The sequence below is a fragment of the Bos indicus genome, chromosome 20, assembly GCF_029378745.1.
Source record: "Bos indicus isolate NIAB-ARS_2022 breed Sahiwal x Tharparkar chromosome 20, NIAB-ARS_B.indTharparkar_mat_pri_1.0, whole genome shotgun sequence".
Taxonomy (NCBI): Eukaryota; Metazoa; Chordata; class Mammalia; order Artiodactyla; family Bovidae; genus Bos; species Bos indicus.
In genome coordinates, this window is record NC_091779.1 from 10005173 (window position 1) to 10031623 (window position 26451).

Genomic DNA, 26451 nt, shown 5'->3' on the forward strand with positions numbered 1-26451 from the left:
GCTGGAGAGTAGGATTCTTAGTTGAGTTTATAGAGAGGTTGTAGTTAATGGTTATATGAAAAGCCATAGAAGTGGGTAGCTGAGACTGGGCGCTCTAAAAGGTCATTGGTAGTGAAGCTTTTACAGAACTAACAAGGATAGGGTATTGGAAGGATCATGTACATGGGTTTTTAAATAACCAAAACTTAGGACAGGAGTAGTGTTGGAGAGAGTACTGGGATATAAACCTCAGGGAATGAAGCAGGGTGACCCAGGAGGCTGTAGGTGATTGCTGTGAGAAGGGATAGTGGACGGTGGAGTTTGGTGACAGAATTTTCAAACCTGGGAGTTTTAGGGAGGAAGAATCATCTGGAAGTGGAGGTGAGGAACAAGGAAGATTCCTTCCCACCTCTGGCACACTGATTTGAGAGATATGGAGAAGACATTTCATTTTGGAATGCCTGTAGGGACAGAGGTGGGCTACTGTTGATGACTGAGGAACAAATAAAAGTCAGTCCTGATGGTCTGTTCTCTTTGCTATGCTGGGTAACAAGTCACCCAAAACTTGGTGGCTTGGAACAATAATCATTTTATTTTTTCCTCATAATTTCCGTGGGGCAGGAGCCTGTGAAGGTCTCGGTGGGTGGGTCTCCTTCATTCCTTTCATGTGTTTACATGCACATAATTGTCGGAGCTACAGTAGCTGGTGACTGAGCAGCTGGGGACCAACAAGCCGTCTCTTTTCTTCATATTGTCCCAGCTTCTCCATGTACTACCAGTGTGCGGGACGATTTGAATTTCTTTATCAGATCAGATCAGATCAGTCGCTCAGTCATGTCCGACTCTTTGCGACCCCATGAATCGCAGCACGCCAGGCCTCCCTGTCCATCACCAACTCCCGGAGTTCACTCAGACTCACGTCCATCGAGTCAGCGATGCCATCCAGCCATCTCATCCTCTGTCGTCCCCTTCTCCTCCTGCCCCCAACCCCTCCCAGCATCAGAGTCTTTTCCAGTGAGTCAACTCTTGACATGAGGTGGCCAAAGTACTGGAGTTTCAGCTTTAGCATCATTCCTTCCAAAGAAATCCCAGGGCTGATCTCCTTCAGAATGGACTGGTTGGCTCTCCTTGCAGTCCAAGGGACTCTCAAGAGTCTTCTCCAACACCACAGTTCAAAAGCATCAATTCTTCCGCGCTCAGCCTTCTTCACAGTCCAGCTCTCACATCCATACATGACCACAGGAAAAACCATAGCCTTGACTAGACGGACCTTTGTTGGCAAAGTAATGTCTCTGCTTTTGAATATGCTATCTAGGTTGGTCATAACTTTCCTTCTAAGGAGTAAACGTCTTTTAATTTCATGGCTGCAGTCACCATCTGCAGTGATTTTGGAGCCCGGAAAAATAAAGTCTGCCACTGTTTCCACTGTTTCCCCATCTATTTCCCATGAAGCTTCCCTTTTATCCCTCCTCATGTCATGTCCCCAGACAACTGCTGATCCACTTTTTGTCAGCCTTGTTTAGTCTGCATTTTCTAGAATTTTACAAACACAGAATCTTTTTTTTAATATGGCGGCATCTTTTATTCAGCATATTTTGCATTTCATCCATTTATGTATCAGTTATTCATTCCTTTTCATTGCTGTAGGATCCTGTTGCATAAATATGCTACAGTTTATTCGTTTGCTTGTTCATGAACATTTGGGTTGCCTTCAGTTTGCAACTATTAAAAATAGAAACACCATAAATATTAGTGTAGAAGGCTTTGTATGAGCATATGCTTTTATTTCTCTTTGGGGAATGCCTGGGTCATGGAGTAGATATATTTTAATTCTTTTTTTTCTTTTTTCTTTTGGCTCCCCTCCGAGGCTTGTGGGATCTTAGTTCACTGACCAGACAATGAACCCAGGCCCCTAGCAGTAAAAGCAGGAGTCCTAACTACTGTTTATTAAATTGTTTAGCTTTTATTCTTCAGGAACCCCATTTACTCATATGCTAGACATTTTTTGCCAGTCACCACTTTTTTTCCTTCCTTTCTTCTTTCCTTTCTTTTCATCTATTCTTTGGTACCCGTTAGATGTTCAGTCAGCTATCTTCTTTGGGTACCTTGTAGTCAGTATTACTTTTTCTTCCTTTTCTTTCTTGATTTTGTTTAACTTCTGATTTGACTCCCAATTGCCTTCTTTTTTCATGTGAGTTTTTAGAAATTTTGATTGTGTTTTTTTCCATACTGCAAATGCTTGTTTGACAATTTAATTTCAGATGGCTATTGCATTTTCTTCTGTTTGTGATTGTTAGTTGAGAATTTTTGTCACCTAAAATATTTCTTCTTATAATAGCTTTGTATGGATATCTTGGTGGTTCATTTTGAGATTTCTTGTAACAGTTGAAATGTGATGAGTTTAGACTGCTGTGTATTTGTGTCTTTTAAGAGTGCCCGCGTCTAGTGATAGAGTGGAGCAGGACTTTCTTTTATAAGTAGTACCTTTTGCATTGGCAGAAGTGACGTATCTTCTGCTTTAAGGAACATCTCCCATTCCAAGGGCAGCATAACCTTAGACGAGTCAATTACTTGTTTGTGGTTACTTTCCATATCTACAAAATGATTTAATGATTTTAACAAGTGTGTATTTATTTATGTTTGGCTGCGCTGGGTCTTTCTTGCTGCTCTGGCTTTCTCTAGTTGCAGAGAGCGGGGGCTACTCTACTTGCTGTGCCAGGGCTTCCCATTGCAGTGGCTGGTTGCGGAATACAAGTGGCTTGTTGCAGAATGCAGGCTCCAAGGCACGAGAGCTTCAGTAGTTGCAGCTCCCAGACTCCAGAACACGGGCTCAATAGTTGTGGCTCCGGGGCTTCAGAACACAGGCTCAGTAGTTTCGACACACAGGCCTAGTTGCTCTTGCTGCTGCTGCTAGCGCTGCTAAGTCGCTTCAGTCGTGTCTGACTCTGTGCAGCCCCATAGACGGCAGCCCACCAGGCTCCCCCGTCCCTGGGATTCTCCAGGCAAGAACACTGGAGTAGGTTGCCATTTCCTTCTCCAATGCATGAAAGTTAAAAGTGAAAGTGAAATCGCTTAGTCGTGTCCGACTCCTAGCGACCCCATGGACTGCAGCCCACCAGGCCCCTCCGTCCATGGGATTTTCCAGGCAACAGTACTGGAGTGGGATGCCATTGCCTTCTTCTCAAGTTGCTCTTGAGGCATGTGGAATCTTCCCCAATCAGGGGTTGAACCCATGTCTCCTGCATTGGCAGGCGGATTCTTTACCACTGAGGCCACTGGAAAAGCCCGACTTAATGATTTTTAAGTACTTTTTACTATAGAGCAAGATTAATAGTTTTATATGCGAACGTATTTCTCTCTGTATGGTGGATATTAACAAGAAAAAGAGACATTCATTTTACAACTAAATGAGTTTTATATCCAACCTCTTTGGAACTTATCAGTTGACTAATATTGTATAAAATCCAACATACAAATTGATGGTGTTTTATAACCTGTCTTCCCTTCACCAACATTGTGTATTCAAACTTACCTTCAACTCCTCTATAGCATGGAAATTATTCTAGTTGGACTTGTTGCCCCACTGACCTGTCAAAGTGTGTATTTTTGAAAGTAAAGTGAAGTGACGGTGAAAGTCACTCCGTGGTATCCGAGTCTTTGTGACCCCACGGACTATACAGTCTGTGGAATTCTCCAGGCCAGAATGCTGAAGTGGGTAGCCTTTCCCTTCTCCAGGGGATCTTCCCAACCCAGAGATCAAACCTAGGCCTCCACATTGCAGGCGGATTCTTTATGGGCTGAGCCACGAGAGTTTTCAATTGTGGTTTCAAAAAAAGACTATTATCATCTTAACTGCTGTTAAGCATACACCTCTGTGTGCGTGTGTGTGCTCATTGCTCAGTCGTGTCCGACTCTTTGCGACCCCATGGACTGTAGCCCGCCAGGCTCCTCTGTCCATGGAGCTTTCCTGGCAAGAATACTGGAGAGGGTTGCCATTTCCTCCTCCAGGGGATCTTCCCGACCCGGGATGGAGCCTGTGTCTCTTGCGTCTCCCACATTGGCATGGATATGCTTTACCTCTGTGCCGCCTGAGAAGCCTGTACGTTTACAGTAGTGTTAAATATATTCATATTATAGTACAGTAGATCTCCAAAACTTTTTAATCTCGCAAAACTGAAACTCTACCCATTAAACATTTATTTCCTCCTCTTCTTTTAAAGCCTGAGGTAACTGCCATTCAGCTTTCTGTTTCTCTGACTTTTACTTCTTAGGTCCCTCATATGAGTGGAATCATACAGGCAGTGTGTGTATTTTTGCTTCCATGCTTTTTTTGGCTCATGGTTGTCCTTAGAATGCTTGGTAGTTTCTTTTCTATCTGTCTAAATCCTTTTAGTTTCTATTTCCTAGCCTGTTTCCCCCATGATCATCCACCGTATGTTTCCTCTTTTTAATTGAGGTATAATTGACATACAACATTATATTAGTTTTAGTTGTACAGCGTAATGATTTCAAATGTATACATATTTCAAAATGATCACAATAAGACTAGTTAATCTGTTACCATCAGTTCAGTTGTTCAGTCATGTCTGATTCTTTGCAACCCCATGGACTGCAGCACGCCTGGCCTCCCTGTCCATCACCAACTCCAAGAACTTACTCAAACTCATGGCCATTGAGTCGGTGATGCCATCCAACCATCTCATCCTCTTGTTGTCCCCTCCTCCTCCCACCTTCAGCCTTTCCCAGCTTCAGGATCTTTTCCAGTGAGTCAGTTCTTCACATCAGGTGGCCAAAGTATTGGAGTTTTAGCTTTAGCATCATCAGTCCTTCCAATGAATATTCAGGACTGATATCCTTTAGGATTGACTGGTTGGATCTCCTTGCAGTCCAAGGGACTTTCAATAGTCTTCTCCAACACCACAGTTCAAAGTATCAATTCTTCAGCACTCAGCTTTCTTTATAGTCCAACTCTCACATCCATACATGACAACTGAAAAAACCATAGCTTTGACTAGACGGACCTTTGTTGGTAAAGTAATGTCTCTGTTTTTAAATATGCTGTCTAGGTTGGTCATAGCTTTTCTTCCAAGGAGCAAGCCTCTTTTAATTTTATGGCTGCACTCACCATCTGCAGTGATTTTGGAGCCCCAAAATATAAAGTCTGTTACTGTTACACTGTTTCCCCATCTATTTGCCATGAAATGATGGGCCTGGATGTTATGGTCTTAAGTTTTTTGAATGTTGAGTTTTAAGCCAACTTTTTCACTCTCCTCTTTCACTTTCATCAAGAAGCTTTTTAGTTCCTCTTCACTTTCTGCCATAAGTGTGGTGTCATCTGTGTATCTGAGGTTATTAATATTTCTCCCAGCAGTCTTGAGTCCACCTTGTGCTTCATCCAGCCTGGCATTTCACATGATGTACTCTGCATATAAGTTAAATAAGCAGGGTGACAATATACAGCCTTGATATACTCGTTTGCTTATTTGGAACCAGTCTGTTGTTTCATGTCCAGTTCTAACTGTTCCTTCGTGACCTGCATACAGATTTCTCAGGAGGCAGGTCAGGTGGTCTGGTATTCCCATCTCTTTCAGAATTTTCCACAGTTTATTGTGATTGACACAGTCAAAGGCTTTGGTGTAGTCAATAAAGCAGAAATAGATGTTTTTCTGGAACTCTCTTGCTTTTTCGATGATCCAGTGGATGTTGGCAATTTAATCTCTGCTTTCCCTGCCTCTTCTAAATCCAGCGTGAACATCTGGAAGTTCATGGTTCATGTACTGTCAAAACCTGGCTTGGAGAATTTTGAGCATTACTTGCTAGCATGTGAGGTGAGTGCAATTGTGTGGTACTTTGAAGATTCTTTGGCATTGCCTTTCTTTGGGATTTGCAGTCAGGTTGATGGAAACAAATAGCCCCAGGTCATTCACCTTAAAATCTAAATAAACAAACAAACAATTGGCCAACCAGAGGTATAGAATTGGTATAGAATTTAAAGACTCAAGCGACAGTTTTCTATAACAGGTTAACCTGGGGTGTCCTCTAATGCACATTAATGAAGTCTCCTTTATGTACAGCTGGGAAGGTCCCCTGGAGGAGGAAATGACAACCCACTCCAATATTTTTACCTAGAGAATCCCATGGACAGAGGAGCCTGGCGGGCTGTAGTCCACACGACTGAGCAACTAATACTTCTTTGGGATTGGAATGAAAACTGACCTTTTCCAGTCCTGTGTGCACTGCTGAGTTTTCCAAATCTGCTGGCATATTGAGTGCAGCACTTTCACAGCATCATCTTTCAGGATTTGAAATAGCTCAACTGGAATTCCATCTCCTCCACTAGTTTTGTTCGTAGTGATGCTTCCTAAGGCCCACTTGACTTTGCATTCCAGGATGTCTGGGTCTAGATAAGTGATCACATCATCGTGATTATCTAGGTCATGAAGATCTTTTTTGTAGAGTTCTTCTGTGTATTTTTGCCACCTCTTCTTAATATCTTCTGCTTCTGTTAGGTCCATACCATTTCTGTCCTTTATTGAGCCCATCTTTGCATGAAATGTTCCCTTGGTATGTCTAATTTTCTTGAAGAGATCTGTAGTCTTTCTCATTCTATTGTTTTCCTCTATTTCTTTGCATTAATCACTGGGGAAGACTTTCTTATATCCTTGCTGTTCTTTGGAACTCTGCATTCAAATGGGTATATCTTTTGTTATGTCTGTCACCATACTTGGTTACAATTGTTTTTTCCTAGTGTTGAGATTCTGAGTTTTGCATTTTGCAGCGTGTAGTGCAGTGTTATTAACTGTAGTTAGCATGCTGCATGTTACAGCCCATGACTGACTGACTTCATAACTCGAAGTTGGTACATTTTGACTCCCGATGCCCTTTTCAACCCCTCCACCCCTATTCCTGGAAACTGCCAGTCTATTCTTTGAGTCTTTGAGGTTGGGCTTTTTATTGTTGTTTGGTTGTTTTGTTTTTGTTTCTAAATTCCACATAAAAGTAAGATCACATGGTATGTATCCGTCTTTCTCATTTCATTTAGTGTAATGCCCTCAGGGACCATTCATGTAGTCTCCAAATGACAAGATTTCATTCTTTCTTATGGCTGAATGATATTCTATTGTATATGAACAGGTATCCCCTGCTTTTTTAAGTTGACTTTCTGCCACTTTGGTTTCATAAAAGACCTACATTAATATGTGTTTTCATTAACTGAAAGAAATCCAGAGAGGATTTTCACTTATATGAAAAAAAAAAAAAGTGAAAAGTAAAGATAACACTGTTTTGTTTTGCAGCAAGGCATGATAGAGGCCGCATGCCACCCAAGCAGCGAGAGTGGCACCACCAGGCTCCTTCCCCAGGAGCTAACTCAGCATCAAGCCAGCGTAGCTTTGAACTGTGCCTGTGAGCATCTGTGCTTTATCCTGATTTTTTTTTAATCCATTAGCAGGTTATATTCTAACGTCATTGATTCTTTGCTTTATTCTGTCTCCATTTATAAAAGATTTCATAGGAATATCCTACTTTCAGGTTTTTCAGGTGGGGGGCAAAACCTGTATGCATTTTGTTTCCATTCTCCCATTGTTGGACACTTCGCTTATTTCCATCTCTTGTCTTTTGTAAGTGATAATGCAGTGAATGTGGGGAGGGGTGCATGTATCTTTTCAAGTTAGTGTTTTTGTTTTCTGTGGATAGATTCCATTAGTGGAATCTGCTGGATCATGTGGTAGTTCTGTTTTTTGAGGAAACTTCATACTATTTTCCGCAGTGGCTGTGCCGGTTTACATGCCCACCAGGAGTGTACTCTTGTCCCTTATGTCTCCATCCTCATCAACACTTGTTATCTTTTTTTTAATGTGTATATATTTTATTTTATTTTTTCAAATTTATTTTTAATCGGAGGATAATTACTTTACAATGTTGTGTTGATTTCTGCTGTACAACAAAGTGAATCAGCCACAAGTATACATATAGCCCCTCCCTTTAAGCCTCCTTCCCACCAGTTATTGCCTTTTTCATAATAGCCATTCTAGCAGGTGTGAGGTGATGTATCATTGTGGTTTTGATTTGCACTTACCTAATGATGTTCAGGCTGGTTTTAGAAAAGGCAGAGGAACCAGAGATCAAATTGCCAACATCCGCTGGATCAGGAAAAAGCAAGAGGGTTCCAGAAAAACATCTGCTTTATTGACTATGCCAAAGCCTTTGACTGTGTGGATTACAATAAACTGTGGAAAATTCTGAAAGAGATGGGAATACCAGACCACCTGACCTGCCACTTGAGAAACCTATATGCAGGTCAGGAAGTAACAGTTAGAACTGGACATGGAACAACAGACTGGTTCCAAATAGGAAAAGGAGTACGTCAAGGCTGTATATTGTCACCCTGCTTATTTAACTTATATGCAGAGTACATCATGAGAAATGCTGGGCTGGAAGAAGCACAGGGTGGAATCAAGATTGCCGGGAGAAATATCAATAACCTCAGATATGCAGATGACACCACCATTATGGCAGAAAGTGAAGAGGAACTAAAAAGCCTCTTGATGAAACAGGAGAGTGAAAAAGTTGGCTTAAAGCTCAACATTCAGAAAACAAAGATCATGGCATCTGGTCCCATCACTTCATGGGAAATAGATGGGGAAACAGTGGAAACAGTGGCAGACTTTATTTTTTTGAGCTCCAAAATCACTGTAGATGGTGATTGCAGCCATGAAATTAAAAGACGCTTACTCCTTGGAAGGAAAGTTATGACCAACCTAGATAGCATATTAAGAATCAGAGACATTATTTTGCCAACAAAGGTCCATCTAGTCAAATCTATGGTTTTTCCGGTGGTCATGTATGGATGTGAGAGTTGGACTGTGAAGAAAGCTGAGTGCTGAAGAATTGATACTTTTAAACTGTGGTGTTGGAGAAGACTCTTGAGAGTCCCTTGGAATGCAAGGAGATCCAACCAGTCCATTCTAAAGGAGATCAGTCCTGAGTGTTCTTTGGAAGGACTGATGCTAAAGCTGAAACTCCAGTACTTTGGCCACCTCATGTGAAGAGTTGACTCATTGGAAAAGACTCTGATGCTGGGAGAGATTAGGGGCAGGAGGAGAAGGTGATGACAGAGGATGAGATGGCTGGATGGCATCACCAACTCAATGGAAATGAGTTTGAGTGAACTCTGGGAGTTGGTGATGGACAGGGAGGCCTGGCGTGCTGCGATTCATGGGGTTGTAAAGAGTCAGACACGACTGAGCGACTGAACTGAACTGAATGATTGGTGATGTTGAGCATCTTTCCATGTACCTGTTGGCCTTCTGTGTCTTTGGACATACACATTCCTCCTTACTTTATTATAAGTGATACCTCAAATAATGTAAACACTGAAGTGAGTCCCCTGTAGGTAGCATATAGGTGTTTTGTGTTTTTTTTTAATCCATTCAACCAGGCTGTCTTTTGATTGGAGAATTTTGTTCATTTCCATTTTAAGTAATTGTTACGTAGGTTTCTTACTGCCATTTTGTTAAACTTCTGGAGGTCTCATAGTTCTTCTGTCTCCTTATTTCCTCTCCCTTTGTGGTTTGATCATTTTATCTAATGGTATGCTTAGATGTTTTTGTCTTTATCTTTTGAGTATTTCCTATAGATTTTTGCTTTTTGCTTTGTGGTTACAAGTCTTACATATAATAACTTATATTTATAGTCATCTATTTTAAGTTGATAATGAGTTGAATTTGAATTGGTTCTAGAGCTATGCATTTTTATTCCTCTCCACATTGTGCCTTTGATGTCACATGTTACATTAAGCTTCATTCAGAGAGTACAGTGAGCTTGAGCCAGACAGAGAGGATGAAAATGTTGCATCTGGCAGCCTCTGAGCATCTCCATAGATCCCTGATATGCACCAAACTAGAAGCCTTCTCCTCAAGCCTAATTTTCTGGACAAGCAATGGGCCTATTTCACAGAAAGACTGGGGTGTGTTTCAGTCTCTTATTGGTGCAGTCCCCTGGGGGCAGTAGCCTGCCAAGGACCATTTCTTTGACTGTTGGTCCTGTGGGACCCAAGAACATGCGCCCACCCTGGGCTGCAGCTGTAAAAACCAGTACACCAGACGTAAATTATTAGGCCATCAGATGTGCATACGTCCCCTGTGGGAGATAACTGGTGCTGTGGAGAGCAGCAGAGGGCAAAGATGGCCCTTGTAGGCTGGAGTGAGGCAGACAGCATAAAGACGGTGTTCCTCGCCTCTGGTCTCAGTGTCCTAGCCGGTCACCAGACAGATGATAAATTAAATGCCTGGGCTTCCCAGGTGGGGCTCTCGGTAAAGAATCTGCCTGCCAGTGCAGGAGAAGTAAGAGTCTTGGGTTCCATCCTTGGGTCAGGAACATCCCCTGGAGGAGGGCATGGCCATCCACTCCAGTATTCTTGCCTGGAGAATCCCATGGGCAGAGGAGCCAGGCAGGCCACAGTCCATAGGGTCACACAGAGTGGGACCCGACTGAAGCGACTTAGCACGCATGTGTATCCTGCAGACCACAACTTTAAGATAAGCACATGAGCCTCTTACAGAAAGTCTGGGCACCTCTCAGCCAGCTGCTTCCGCACCGGTATTATGGGGGAGGAGGGGTTCCAAGCATGGGAACCCTTTCAGAGCCAGTCCTCAGTTCTGTTCCTTTGTGTGACTTGTAGATAAAAAACCCCTTGTTTTATTGTTGTTGTTTTTTAATAGTAACCCGTTTTATTTTTAATTAATGACTTTTTAATAAATTAAAATTTATTTGGGTCTTCGTCACTGCACGAGGGCTCTCTCTAGTTGCAGAGAACAGGAGCTGCTCTCTGGTTGAGAGGCATGGGCTTCTCATTGCAGTGGCCTCTCGTTGTGGAGCACGGACTTTCGGGGCACACAGGTTTCTCTAGTTGTGGTTCCCGGGCTCTGGAGCGCAAGCTCAGTAGTTGTGGCACACGGGCTTAGCTGCCCCATGGCATGTCGGGTCTTCCCAGGGCAGGGATTGAACCCGTGTCCCCTGCATGGCAGGTGGATTCTTATCCACCGTACCACCAGGGACGTCCCACTTTGTTTTTTAAGTTAGATGTTTTGGTGACTCATCTCTCAGTTACTGGTCTTAAAACTTGGGATACCTAATTTGGGGTTCAGACCTTTTCCTCCTCAGGAAGAAGATGCAGGTTTTTGCGTTTCCTCCTGATTGTGGGTCGCCACGCCAGGAGTGGAGTTTATGGCAAAATTCTTCCTCAGCCTTTCCTTCCCACTTTTGCATTAAAACGCTTATTGTTTGACTTCACATTTTAGTATTTTATTGTATTTGTTTTATATCATTCTTTTGTTTTGTGTGACAATATGTCTTATATCCCTGATTAGACCATCTCTCCTGAGAACATGATTTCATGTACCTCTCAGTGAAAAGTGCTTAGTACATGGTGGGCGCTCAAAAATATTTCTTTTTGGATTGGATTAAATATAAATAAAAAGAAATAGCTTAATTATTTTAGGTATTGATTATTTAATATCACTGCCTTTTAAAATTAAAATTAATTGATAAATCACTTTTAATGGTTTGTATCTTTAAACATTTTGAGAATTCTTTTTTTTGAACAATCTAGACACATTGTAAGGTCAAAAGGAAAAAATATTCTTTGGACCACAGAGTCAGTGGTTAGAACGGCCTTCCCAGAGTCTAGATACAGCTGAGCTGATGGCCGGGTGTTTTCCCATTCTGCCAGACTGAACCCCTTCATCTGCTCTTAGAAAAGACTGAAACTTGGGTTACCCCTGAACAGATCCACTTATGGTTGGTGGATAAGAGTTACATTGTAGAGTATTTACATCATGGCACTCCTAGAACATTTCCTTGTGTCTAGCTTTGGGGGTAATGTCACATAATTTCTAAGCAAATGGGCTTCTTGTGATTTATCTAGGTTATAAAATACCCCTTTTTAGTGTGACATTATGTCTGGATTAACTCTTGTTCCTCACACACATTTTTGATGAAACACAACCAAACGTGAGTTATCTTTATTCTTTACCTTTCCCAGAGTGATGATTCTGACGTTTGGGATGATACAGCTTTGATAAAAGCATATGATAAAGCTGTGGCTTCATTTAAGGTATGAAATGTTTATTTATTCTTTTCCTTATTTCCTCATGTATACTTATTTGGGAAGAAATTGATAACATACACCAAAGTGTTACAGTACATATTATTCAGTTCTAATTTTGAAGATTAAAGGATAACAGATAAATTAATTAGCTTCCTTCAGAAGTTGGTAACCTGACCATATGTCATCTCTTTAACAGAGGCAATTTAAGTAGTTTTCAAACATTATTTTGAATATATTTACACTATATCAAACTTTTGGGGTCTTCTATTTCAGATTAGTGGAAGGACAGTCTAAATTATACTTTTAAAATATTTAACAAACCCTTATTGAAATAATATTGATGATAAATAGCCGTAGTGCAGTAACGAGTATTTGCAGGTGTTTATAGTGTTCCTGGCACTGTTCCATGTGCTTTACATGCATTAAATTAATTTAATCCTCCCCAAATCCTATGAGGTATCAAGTGTTCCTGATGGTGATGAATGTCAAGAAAGACACAGTTCATTTGCAGGGTGAAGCCTGTATTTTTGCAACCTAAACAAGACTTTTACACAGTTGTCCAATATGATCATTTTCTCTGCTGTTGGAGGTGTTTAGTCTCATTGAGCATCATGCCTGGCCCGTCAGTAGTCTGGGCACAGCATACACTCCCCTGCAGAGCACCAAGTGTAGCGTCTACTTCCTTTCCTGGTCACTCCTGTAGTATGAAGGAAAGAGGAGATCTGCATGTCATCCTTGATAACATGGATGAACTCTAAATTGACCAGTAACATGCTTTCCCACATTCATTTAGACTGTCTGACTTGTATGACAGCCAGAGTTACCAAGAGAGTGCCGTGAAATGCAGATCAAAATAGGGCTGAATGTGGGATGGGTTGGTGATACTGAAGGGGGAAGTAGACTGAGTAAAGAAAAAGAACTGATGTGGGCAAGAGATAGTTTCCTTTTAGTGGTGGGGTTAATGTGAAAATATGAAATTGGTGGTCAGAAATATTGAACTAAGGAGAAAAGCCAGAACTAGGTAATAGTTTTGGAAGTTTGTTAGCATAGTAAGCATAATTGAAGTAACAGGAATAGATGATCATAAGCAGGTAAAGATGGCAGTTCTTATTGGGAATGCCCAAGTTTAAAACTTGACGAGAGAAGTAATAAAAGCATTAGGGCTCTGCATTGCTGTGTCATCAAAAATGCTGTGACTATCAAGAAAAATGATTGACAGAGAGGCTGAGAGTGGGGAGACTTGCTCGAAAGGGTCCTTAGAGCTGGTGATCAGTATATGATATCTTCAAGAGCAGTTTCTGTAGCCTGTGGGATGGTGACAAAGAGCCTCTCTGAGGTGGTAGGGCCTGGAGGCCACTTTGTAGTGGCTGAGTTACATTGTGACTTTTTAATAATATATCACTCTGTAACACATTTCTATTCACATTTTCATAGCACGCTCTGAAGAACGGTGACATTTCTGAAGCCTCAGAAAAACCAAAAGGCACACCTAAGAGAAAATCTGCTAAGAATAAAAGCCAAAGAAAGAACACCACAAGTCCTTCAAAGCAGGTTATTTTAAAACCACAAGATTTAACTTCTGAGCATTTCTTGTTACTGTCCTTATTAAATAGTATAAAATATCTTTAATTAAATGATTAGTACAGTGTTTTCCATTGACATGTAATCATAAAATTTCTGAAGCACCTCAACTTTTCTATTGTTCAGGAACATGCATGTTAATAAAACCATAAGGGATTAGGAGGGAATGACACATGCTAAATTCAGGACAGTGTCTACTGTATGTTGGGGTAGCGGGGAGGAAGGTGGTGCTTCATGGGAGGGGTACCTGAGGGCTTACACTGAATTGGCAGTGTTTGACTTTTCTAAAACTGAGACGTGTCGTCCTTTTCCTTCAAAATCCTAAAACTGTTAATACCCAGGGACTACATATTCTGGGTAGAGTCGCTTCTCCTATTTAAACAGTCAACCTAGAAGGTAATTAATTATTTTGGCATCTCACTAGTAGCTTTAGTGTCCTCTTTACCAAGGGGGAGCTAAACTCTTCCCTGGTGGCTCAGAGGTTAAAGCGTCTGCCCACAATGCGGGGGACCCAGGTTAGATCCCTGAATCGGGAAGATCCCCTGGAGAAGGAAGTCGCAACCCACTCCAGTATTCTTGCCTGGAAAATCCCATGGACGGAGAAGCCTGGTAGGCTACAGTCCACGGGGTCTCAAAGAGTCAGACACGACCGAGCAACTTTACTTTCACTTTATGAAGGGGGAAGAGAGCTGATGTGTGATTGGGAACTTGCTGTGCGCTGGGCCAGGATACTGGACACTTGTCATGCTTCCCATCCTCTCTGTTTGTCACAGCACATGTGTGAGGCAGATTATACTACAACCACTTAACAGATGAGGAAAACACAGCTCAGAGTAATTAAGAAACTTGTCCATGATTATATAAATGACGGAATTATGTGGTATTTCGATTAGAATTCAAATTTATGTGTTTTGGGCCCCAAATCTTTTTCTCTGTAACATTCTGTCTCCCAGAACAGTTAACTGGAGACTCCCTCCTCCACCCCCAACTCCACCCCACTCAAACAGGATTACAGTTTACTTTTTTTTAAGAAATGTGTTTGTGTCTTTGGTTTCTTTTACAGTGGAAAGTTGGTGATAACTGTTGTGCCATTTGGTCAGAAGACGGGTGCATTTACCCAGCTACTATCGCTTCAATTGATTTTAAGAGAGAAACCTGTGTTGTGGTTTACACTGGATATGGAAATAGAGAGGAGCAAAATTTGTCTGATCTACTTTCTCCAACCTCTGAAGTAGCTAATATAGAGCAAAATGCTCAGGAGGTAAGGATAAAAAAAATTAGAATTCTTAGAAGCAGAGACTAGATGAGAAACTTTGATCCACTGAAGCTTTAAATTTTTCTCAATGATGCCTTTATAACAAAAATACGTATATTTCTTTCTCTTAAAAGAATGAAAATGAAAGTCAAATTTCAACAGATGAAAGTGAGAACTCCTCCAGGTCTCCTCTAAATAAACCAAATAACATCAGGTCGAGAGCTGCTCCATGGAACTCTTTTCTGCCTCCACCACCCCATATGCCAAGATCAGGCCTGGGACCAGGAAAGGTAAACTTCAATCCAGGAAAGGTTTCCCAGGACGTGGTTAACAGTATTGGAACCTTCAGCCCCTGCATTAAGTGAATTGTAGCTTTTCTCATTAAACTGTTGGGGTGTTTTTTTGGCTGTGGATGCAGTCCACAGGATCTCAGTTCCCTGACGAGGGCTTGAACCCGGGCCACCGGGACCACCAGAGCTCTCCCTCATGAAGCTTCTGTAGCTTTCTACACGTGTTGTGAATAGGTACCAAGAATTCCCTGAAAAGGAAATAAGACAGTAATGCCTTTCCCAACAATTTTTATTGAGTATACGTGTTAGAGTAATAATTTAGCAAACTTAAATTTGAAAATATTTTATCATCAGCTGGATGTTGTAGTCTAGTTCCTTATGGCACTTGTATAAGGTATATAAAAATTGGAAGAGAACCCAGTATTTACATCTGGTACAGGTGAAATCCAAAGAAGCTCCCAGGTTGTTTTGTAGAGTAAAATGTAAATACTGTTTTTACTTATAGTTTTTTTGGTTATCAGTAACAAATAAAAAAGGTTTTTACCTTTGTCATAGAATCCAAATCCCTATCCAGTTGTCTTGTTAAAGCATTGATTTCTTCAAGCAATAATAATACTAAACATTTTTGTTAATCAAGCATGACATTAAAACTTTTTCTTAGGATTTCCTGTTGAGAGCTCCTTATTGAAATTTGTATTAAATTACGTTTTTCAGAATGATCAGACCTCTTAGTTTATGTACATATAATGCTTTGTTGGTCTCAGGGAGCTGATTTCCTTGTTAAGGAAGAGGTTTATAGTTTATAATATATATTTTTATAATACATACTCTTAAGTTAGCATGTGTAACTGAAAGGACATCCAATAGATGATACAGTTTAGTTTATGAAATTGTGGGAGAGATAGTCTTACATGATTGAAACGTCTTGCTGAATATTTGATCTCTTGCTTACTAGATAATGAAAATTTTTCCTTATTTTGCTTTTACTTCCTGACTGTCTATATAGAAAGGAAGTGAGAAAAATCTAAATTTGTGAGTCTAGGGTCTTCCCTGTCGGTCCAGCAGTTAAGACTGTGTTTCCAATGCAGAGGGTGAGGGTTAGATCTCTTGTAAGGGAGCTGAGATTCTACATGCCCTACAGCATGGCCCTCCTTCCCTTCCTCCCGCACCCCGCCCCCCCTGCCCCGCCCCCCCCCCCCCCCCCCCCCCCCCCGCCAAAAAAAAAAAGAATCTGTATGATGTCAGCATTTGGTATGTGAAATTCTATCTAACCTTTTTGATATGAATAATATAGATGTTATTCTGGGCAGCTATTTTGAATCTTTTGACCTTGGGTTTTTGGGGTTGTTTTTGTTTTTTTTTTTTGCTTTTTACATTTTAAAACTGGTAAATAAATTTTCCTTTGAAATACTCTTTATAGTCAGGTCTAAACTTCAGTGGCCCACCGCCGCCACCCCCACCCCCACCGCATTTCCTGTCACGCTGGCTGCCTCCATTTCCTGCTGGACCACCAGTAAGTGCAAAAGAATTCAGATTAAACTGTACTTTCATACAGAGTTTGGGATTTAGCCAGAACACAGGTAGTTTGGAAATGTCGTTGTATACCATCCCTGTGGCCAGGTTCTGATGGGTAAAAGTTCAGGCTAAACCTTCGGGTTTTTCTTTTTAATGCCCAGACTCAGTCCTCTTAGGGACCCGGCTCTGAGCCCTGCTGTGCGTGCTTCCTTCCTGGCAGAAGTGTCTCGTTCTAAGGGAAGTAGCTCCTGTCTAGAAGGATTTAATGACACCATGCTTAGGGATCAGTGTTTTACCTTTCAAGGCATGTAGACTGTGGATAGCTAATGGTAGACTTTTAAATATCAGTAATAGGTGAAATACAAAGACAGTTGTTTTGGCAAACTGTGTTGGTGTGGGGGCAGTATAGATGTTCTAGCCAGAACCTTTACTTGAAATGCTATGTGGGTGTTCTTTGAGGAAAATCATAGAAGTATCTATCCTTGGTTTTTTACCTGTAGATTCATAATGGAACAGATAAATAGGTCTAATGAAAGCAAAATGTTTAAATATTTTATAGGACCTGTTGTCTTTTGGTTCTTGTTCAGTTTAATTTTATTGGTCTTTTTTTGTTATTCATTACTGGTTAGCTTTCTCCAAATCCCAGATTTAAAAAAAAAAAAATTTAACCAAGAGATGACATGGGATGTCAGGAAAGATACAACTAACATTGAGCATTCTGTACATGAAATACATTTCCATACTTTGTATTTTTGTCTACTGACTTTAAAGTATATCTTTCTGTTTCCAGATGATTCCCCCACCACCTCCCATATGTCCAGATTCTCTGGATGATGCTGATGCTTTGGGAAGTATGTTAATCTCTTGGTACATGAGTGGTTATCATACTGGTTATTACATGGTAAGTGATCACTCAGCATCTTCCCTGACGGTCACTTTGTGGTTTTGTGACTTTGTTTTGCTTGTAACTAAAAAGTGGTTTCTTACGTTAGGTAGATGCTTAGAGTTAAAAACTGTAGGCATTCCTCAGTGAAGCAAGGCATGTGACTCTTTTGGTTTCCTAGTACATACAAAAATTATGTTTACATTATACTGTATTCTAGAATGTATATAATAGCATGATGTCTTAAAAACAGTGTGCAAACCTTAATTTTAAAGTATGTTATTGCTAAAAAATACTAACTACTGTCTGACAACACGGTGGCCACAAAACCTTCAGTTTGAACAGTATAGCTATTTAAAGCTGCAGGGAGCAAAGGTTTGATCCCTAGTTGGCAAACTAAGATTCTGCATGCAACAAAGCACAGCCACACACAGAAGAATAGCGAAATTTGCTTTTCTTATTCATCAGTCCTTTGGTGGCCAGTTTCACTAAACTGAGTGACCGTTTACTTCAACTATATTCTTTCTAACTTCCCTAGTTAGTTACTACATCATTTCTTTCTCCCCTTTATAGACAGACTTCTTTAAAAAGTTACGTCTAGTTGTCCTCTTTGCTTCCTTACTTTGTTTCGTTTTTTCAGGTCTATCGGGTAGACTTCTGTCTTCCCCACTGTATTCAGATTTTTACCTCCAGATTGCTGACTCCGTTTTTCAGTTCTCTGCTTTATCTCTTACTTCTCAGCAATGTTTTGATCTATTTGACTACACTTTTTTCTCCTGCCTTCAATAACATGTTGTAGTCTGCTAGTCCTAAGTCTTCCTTCTCGGCTGCTCCTTCTAGACTCCGTAGACAGCTTTTCCTCCTCCACCCAGTATCTGTGTGAGATCCCTCATGCCCAATATATATAGCCCCCTTCTCGAGCTATAAACTCACTAGGTGACCTCATCTACTCCAGGACTTAAAATGCCATGTTTGTACTGTTAAATTCTCAGATGTTTAGTTCTGAACATCAGACTGGTTTATCCAGCTGGCTGTTTTCCCCCACCACCTGGCTGGCTGTTAGGTGCATCTCAAACACATCTCACCAGCACCGGACGATGAGAGTCATCTCATACACTGCCGTTCCCACAGCCTCTGATGTCTCAGAAAGCAGTGACGTTGGTGCGCCAGCAGCACCACTCTCTCAAGGCACAGGCATGGAATTAGCATTAATTGATTCCTCACTTTCCTTCACTTTCTTCAACCAATTTGTAAGAAAATTCTGTTGACTTATGTCCATACAGATCTTGAATCAGTGCACTTTGCTTTCACTCCCCTGCTGTTATACCCATTCAGGATACTATCGTCTCTTTTAACTGAGACATAATGACTATTTTATGTATTATTTAAAATATTTATGCACTGCTTTGGCTGCACAGGGTCTTAGTTGTGGCCCTCAGGATCTCCGATCTTGGTTGTGGCGTGTGGGATCTAGTTCCCTGACCAGGGATTGAACCCAGACACCCTGCACTGGGAGTGGAGAGTCAGCCACTAGACCATCAGGGAAGTCCCATAATTCACTCTTAAAAAGTACAATTAATTGGTTTTTAAATTGTATTCAAAAGGTACAACTACTCTCACTACCTAATTACAGAATATTTTTATTTTGCATTTTAAAAAGCCATACCAGGTAATAGTCACTAGTAATCTCCTCTGCACCCACCTCCTGGCAACTGCTAATCTGCCTTCTAAGGATTTGCTTATTCTGAACCTTTTATATAGATGAAATCGTACAATACACGGCTCTTTGCCCCTGGCTTCTTTCACTTGACCTGTGTTTCTTGCTGTTCCTCTGCTTTAGTGTGTATTGACGCTCCTGCCACTGCTGAATGGCACTCCACTGTGTGGATGGTACGACACTGTGTGTACCCATTCATCAGGTGATGGACATTTGGGTTGTCTCCTCTTTTTGGCTACAGTGAATAATTCTGTTCTCTACATTTGTCTACAAATTTTGTATGGACACAGCGGTTTTCCATTTTCTTGGATATAGACGTAGGAATGGAATTGCTGGCTCAAAAGACCGCTCTAGTGGAACCATTAGATGCTGTTTTCTGAGTGCATCATCCTGTGTAGCTTCACGCAGTGTGTGAGGGGCCTGTTTCCCCACTTCCTCACCAGCATGTATTGTTGCCTCCTTGTTGGATCATAGCCATTCTGGTGGGTGTCAAGTGATACTTTATTATGGTTTTCATTTGTATTTCCCTATTGACTGATGATGTTGAGCATCTTTTCATGTGCTTATTGGCCATTTATATATATATATCTTTTTGGAAAACTGTTCAAATCCCTTACCTGTCTTTTTGGTTGATGAGCTGTAATAGCTCTGTATATATTCTGGATAAGACAACATCTCTCACCTAACTGCACCAGATCCCAAGTATTCTTTTTGCTTATGAAATCTCACGTCCCATTCTGTCAAATCCATTCTGCATACAGCAGCTAGAGCGATATTTTAAAATGTAAAGCATATCGTGTCTTTCTCTTTAATACCCTCTGATAGCTTCCAGTCACAGGCTAAACTCCAAAACCCTCGTTGTGGTTTGCAAAGATGATGCACCATATCTTGTCAGGTTCTTTGCCCACAGTTTATTCCCTGCTCTTCTTACTCAACTATTCTCCTGCCACCCTGGCCTCTCTTCTTGCTCACGTCCAGGTTTATACCTCTTCTGGACCTTTGCACTCATTATTCTTTAGTTTGGAAAGCTGTTACCCTACAGTTTACTTGCTGACTTGTTATTCAGATCTTAACTGAAATTCCATCTTGCCTAGAAATATTTAAGCTAGAAGAGATCCACCCTTCCTCTCTATTGTATCACCCCGCTTAGATTCTCTGTGTGGCAATTACCGTTTCTGGTATGATTTTCGTTACCTGTTTAACTGTCTCCCTCCAGTAGAATGTAAGCTCCATGGGAGCAGGGACTTTGTCTGTCTTATAACCCTTGAATCTCTAGAATCAGGAACAGTGTCTGGTTCAGAATAAGTTCATCATTTGCTAAATGTTAAACATTAGCAAGCTTCTTGCAGATAAGTTTTGTATGATATCTGGAAGTACCATTATTGGGTCAAAAAGTATAAACTTTTAATTAAAAAAACATTTTAATAACTTTTGATACTATTGACCAACTTTTCACAATTCTTTTCATGTGTATTGCCACGAGTGCAACTTGAAAACGTCTGTTTTGCCACAGCCTTAAAATAGTTATACACCGTATTGCTTTCATCTTTTATAACTCTGAAGAGCAGTTACAAATATGGATGTTCTGGGACTTCCCTGGTGGTCTAGTGGCTAACCTCCATGCCCCCAGTTCAGGGGGCCCAGGTTTGATCCCTGGTTGGGGAACTAGATCCCCCACACGGCAATTAAGAGTTCACATACCACAGCTGAGCTCCCTCATGCCACAATGAAGACTCAGTACAGCCAAATAAATAAGCATATTTTTTAAAAGTAGGGATGTTCTAATGTGTTAGAATATATTTGATTTGAAAGATGACATAGATGAAAGTTAGAGTTGAAGTGAGTACAGTGAGTTAACTGTGCTCAAATATTCATATTTCATGTACTTGATTCAACTGTTGTTAAAACCTAGCAGATTTTCCATAGACTTTGTTGTTTATTTTTTTTTAATATTTATTTATTTGGCTTGTTGGGTCTTAGCTGCAGCGTGCAGGATCTTCCGTTGTGGTGCACAGACTCTCCGAGTTGCGGTGTGTAGGCTCAGTGATTGCAGCCTGCCCACTCCATAGCGTGCAGGCTTCAGTAGCTGCAGCTCGCAGGCTTAGTTGCTCCTTGCCATGGAAGATCTTAGTTTCCAGAACAGGGATTGAACCTGTGTCCCTGTATTGCAAGGTGAATTCTCAACAACTAGACCACCAGGCAAGTCCTCAGCAGACTGAACACCGGTCCTGATCAGCAGACCGCAGCTATTTCTGTTTCTTTCCACAGTTCAAGCAACAGTTCCTGGGAGAGGAGCCTTGTCTGATATATTTGCCACAAATTCAGTACTAAGCTATGATTAGTTTGTTCCAGAGAAAATGATCTTTACTTTTAGAGGCATTACTTGTGTATCTGTATAAATTAAAATATAAACGTAGGTTCATATTCAGAAACAAATTCCCATTTCCTAGGTCTTGGCATTTTTTTTCTCTTGGAAATTGTTACCATTAAACAGAAGAAGCTACTATTCATTGTCATGTTTTCCAGTGGCTTTACGTGTGTTTTAGAGACTGTTGCCTTCAGCTTGCAGTGCTTAACTGTTGCTCCACAGAAGCATACATGTTTGACAACTTTTCCATTGCTAACCTGTTCCCATATGAGCAACAGAGGTTTGGGTCTAGCTCTTAACCTATACCTTTTTCTTTTTCTAGAAATCCTAACAATGCAAATAAATGAGGATAATATTATTAAAATAACATAGCATAGGCTCTAACTTTGGTACTTATTACTAAAAAATCACTTTTAAATACATCTTATGGCCTCAAAGATAGAGATTAGTGAACTAGAAAGTTAGTGTATGTGTGGGGGAAGGTAGCAGGCACCGAGGCCGGAAGCCAGGAGCAGGACTCTGTGCTTTGAGACCAGGAAAAGTGGCAAACATTCCATTCTTCACCTGTAAAGTGCCTCTGTCTAATGCCAAAACGTTTTAATGGTTTTAATAAATGAGTATGACACATTGTATGTATATCTTAGACTTCGTGACATCTTGAGGAAATTGTTTACTTTAAAGCACCTTTCAGAGACTTCCCCAGATGTCCAATGGTTAAGACTTCTCCTTCCAATTAAGGGGTGCAGGTTTGATCCTTGGTGGGAGAGCTAAGTTTCCACATGCCTAGGGGCCACAAAGAGCAAAACAAAAACAGAAGCAATATTGTAACAACTTCAATAAAGTCTTTAAAAATGGTCCACATCCAAAAAAAAAAAACCTTTTTTTTTTTTTTTTTTAAAGCGCATTTGAAGGCTATTAACTTATTTTCTGGTGATATTTTATTAAAGAGAATTAATGAAATATGTGAAACAATGTTTACTTCTATATAAAATGTGTATTCTGTTCTTCTAAATTCCTTTATTTTCCTTACAGGGTTTCAAACAAAGTCAAAAAGAAGGAAGGTACTCACATTTCAATTAAGGAGTAAGTCTGCCATCATTTTAAAAGAGAATCTTACTTTTATATGAATTTTATAGTTTGTGGCAAATATATGTTTGAAAATTAAAATGTTGAAAAGTAAAAAAGTTAATGTAAAACTATATTAAAGACATTTTGATGCAAAACTATTTGATATAAGGTAGATCTGTATCCCCTCTAGAATCCTCATGATGTCAAAGTATCTTTTCAGCAAATACTTGTTGGTTGGTGGTGTGGAAGGCAAAACACACCTTTACAATAAAGAGATCCTTAAGGGACTTCCCTGGTGGTCCAGTGGTTAAGAATCCGCCTTCCAATGCAGGGGATATGGGTTCAGCCCCTGGTCAGGGAATTAAGATCCCTCATGCCACAGGGCAACTAAGCCCTGAGACCCAACGCAGCCAAAAATAAGTAAATAAATTAAAAAATAAAATTTTTTAAAGAGATATCCTTAGAATCAGAGATGAAATTTTGTATCACTATAGACAATCAGACTTGCTTTTTGATTTGTGATACAGTAAGGATCAGTTTAGTTCAGTCACTCAGTAGTGTCTGACTCTTTGTGACCCATGGACTGTAGCACACCAGGTTTCCCTGTCAATCACAAACTCCTGGAGCTTGTTCAGACTCACATCCGTCGAGTCAGTGATCCCATCCAACCATCTCATCCTTTGTCATCCCCTTCTCCTCCAGCCTTCAGTCTTTCCCAGCATCAGGGTCTTTTTCAGTGAGTCAGTTCTTCACATCAGGTGGCCAAAGTATTGGAGCTTTAGCATCAGTCCTTCCAGTGAATATTTAGGACTGATTTCCTTTAGGATTGACTGGTTGGATCTCCTTGCAGTCCAAGGGACTCTCAAGAGTCTAGTCAGTTCTTCACATCAGGTGGCCAAAGTATTGGAGCTTTAGCATCAGTCCTTCCAGTGAATATTTAGGACTGATTTCCTTTAGGATTGACTGGTTGGATCTCCTTGCAGTCCAAGGGACTCTCAAGAGTCTTCTCCAACACCACAGTTCAAAAGCATCAGTTCTTCGGCACTCAGCTTTCTGCTTCTGTTAGGTCCATACTGTTTCTGTCCTTTATTGTACCTATCTTTGCATGTAATGTTCCCTTGGTATCTCTGATTTTCTTGAGGAGATCTCTAGTTTTTTTCCCATTCTATTATTTTCCTCTGTTTCTTTGCATTGATCACTTAAGAGGGCTTTCTTATCTCTTGTTGCTATTCTTTGGAACTCCGCATTCAGACGGGTATATCTTTCCTTTTCTCCTTTGCCTTTCACTTCTCTTTTCTCACCTGTTTGTAGGGCCTCCTCAGACAACCATTTCGCCTTTATTTTACACTTTTGGTCCATATTCATCTATATTTTGATACGTTTGTCATCAGTATTTTGTGCCTGTGTGTGGGTGTACATATCCGCACTTAACATCACATTTTTAATGTTTTGACACATTCTGTTAGATTGTTTGTATGCTATGTCACTGTTCCTTTAGTTCAGTAACCTTTGGTGTCTTGATAACATTAGTAAATACCTTCTTTTATATAGTGCTTGATTCTCTTCTGTCTTAGCCTTAAGGTAACTTTCTGTGCTGTGACTCTTAATAAAAAGTATGGACATTATGATTCTTGGTGGATATTTCTATGTTACCTTGAAAAGCAAATTTCAAAAAACATCTTTTCCAAATCGATGCATTCCTGGGAGGGGTATTTTTAAAATAATATAAATCCTCACACTTAACTGTGTAGTTGCCTATATTTCATTCTTCGATTAAAGTCATTTTTATTCAATTAAAGTTGTTTAGCTAAGTGCTAAGTCTAAAAAGGTGAATAGAAAGATTAGACAAGGGGTGAATTGGGTTGAAGTGTTCCAGTCAGAGAACATACAAACTGGAGCATTAGGACAGTGTGTTTCAGGGCCTGCGTTAGCCCAGGTGATGCCCCTGTCTCTGATGCTACTCAGCCTTCTTACGCGTTCCCCGTCTGTGTTAGTTCCCCTCTTCTGTTTTCTGCTTATTTGTCACTGTATATTATCCTTATTATGTGTTTGTCTTCCCTCCATTGTTAGCGATAAGGCACTAGACCCCATTCTCCATCATGTCTTCAGTATCGGGCACAGTGTTTTGAAGTCTAGGTGGGCTTAGAGCATAGACTGGATGGAATGTCAAAGAGGAGAGAAAGTAGTGAATGGGAGTGAGATTTCAGAGTTTTTTCAGGTCAGATTTTTTTAACCCGTCATGAGAGGTTAGGCATCAGTTGTTTCTTTCATCTTTTTCTTGGCTGTGCTGGGTCTATTGCTGCATGTAGGCTTTCTCTAGTTGCGGTGAGCAGAGGCCACTCTTCACTGCAATGTGCCGACTGCTCATTGCGGTGACTTACCCTGTTGGGATGCATGGGCCCTAGAGCATACAGGCTCGGTAGTCGTGGCCCACGGGCTTAGTTGCTCTGCAGCATGTGGGGTCTTTCCAGACCAGGGATCAAACCCATATACCCTGAATTGGAAGGCGGATTCTTCATTTTTTATTTCATTTATTTGTTTCGGCTGCATCGGGTCTTAGCTGTGGCGTGTGGGCTCAGCTGCTGTGCCGTGTGGGTTTAGCTGCCCTGTAGCACATGGGATCTGAGCTGCCTGACCAGGGATGGGACTCAGGTCCCCTGCGTTGGAAGGCTGATTCTTAACCACTGGACCACCAGGGAAGTCCTCATTTTAATAATTTTGAACTGACTCTCTCTGTCGATTTTGTTCTCTTTGCTTTTATGGACAGAAAAATGAAAAGGTCTGAATTTTCAACTGTGATCAAAAAAAGCTTATAGGAAAAAAAAAGATTACAAGGATGGTGTCTCTAGACTTCCATTAACACTTCTTGAAAGATAATCCGGTATTTTGGACAACAGAATAGAAATACTGAAGGATGGTGTAACACTGATGTTTATTTCACTGCTAATGATTTATTTCATCATCCTTTCCAGTGATTCCATCCTTTCATGTTCTTATTTTTAGTCTTTTTTTTTTTTTTTTTTAAGCACAGCTCAAGGTCATTGGTGAATGTGTTATCTGTTGCTCCATAACAAATCATCCTAAAATTTAGCACCTTGAAACAGCAGATATTTATTTATTTATCTCTAGTTTCTATGGGTCAGAAATGCAAGGGCAACTGAGGTGGGTGGTTGTCCTAAGACTGCAAGGCATCAGCCTCAAGGCAATGATCATCTCAGAGTTCTGGGGCTGGAGTGGCTGCTTCAAGCCCCCCCTCATGGTTGTTGTCAGGAGGCTGTCTTGCTCTTTGGGACCCTCCATAGGCAGCCTGAGAGTCCTCACAAGCAGATAACGGTCGGCTTCTCCAGAGTGAGTAACCCAGTGCAGAGTGATCAACACCCCATACACTTTATGGCTTGGTCTCTGAATCACACACCATCTCTTTCACCTTTTTCTATCCTTTTGACGAAGTGCAGCCCACAGCCAATGGGAGGGGACTAGATAAGGGCAGGTATCACTGGGGACTCTGTTGAAGGCTGGCTACCACAGTGAGTTAAATCCTGAGATGAAGACTAACAGAATGTTTCAAGTAAGGGATAATTAAATCACTAAGATTCTACATTTTAGATTTATGAAAGAGTCCAATAGAGTTACAGCTTAACTGCAAGATAGTTTTTTTTTTTTTAATAAATTAAAATTTTTTATTT

General features: G+C 40.7%; 1 protein-coding gene across 2 annotated transcripts in view; it reads left to right on the top strand.

Annotated features, from left to right (window-relative positions):
* LOC109574673 (survival motor neuron protein) overlaps window positions 1-26451 on the top strand; it is a 32385-nt gene that overhangs the window by 4927 nt on the left and 1007 nt on the right. For both annotated transcript variants that reach the window (XM_070774571.1, XM_019982672.2), the window contains exons 2-8: window positions 12023-12094; window positions 13523-13639; window positions 14733-14930; window positions 15059-15214; window positions 16635-16727; window positions 17520-17630; window positions 22730-22780. In XM_070774571.1, coding sequence (XP_070630672.1) covers window positions 12023-12094; window positions 13523-13639; window positions 14733-14930; window positions 15059-15214; window positions 16635-16727; window positions 17520-17630; window positions 22730-22777 — 795 coding nt within the window. In that variant the 3' untranslated portion in view covers window positions 22778-22780. The remainder of the gene's footprint in view (window positions 1-12022; window positions 12095-13522; window positions 13640-14732; window positions 14931-15058; window positions 15215-16634; window positions 16728-17519; window positions 17631-22729; window positions 22781-26451) is intronic.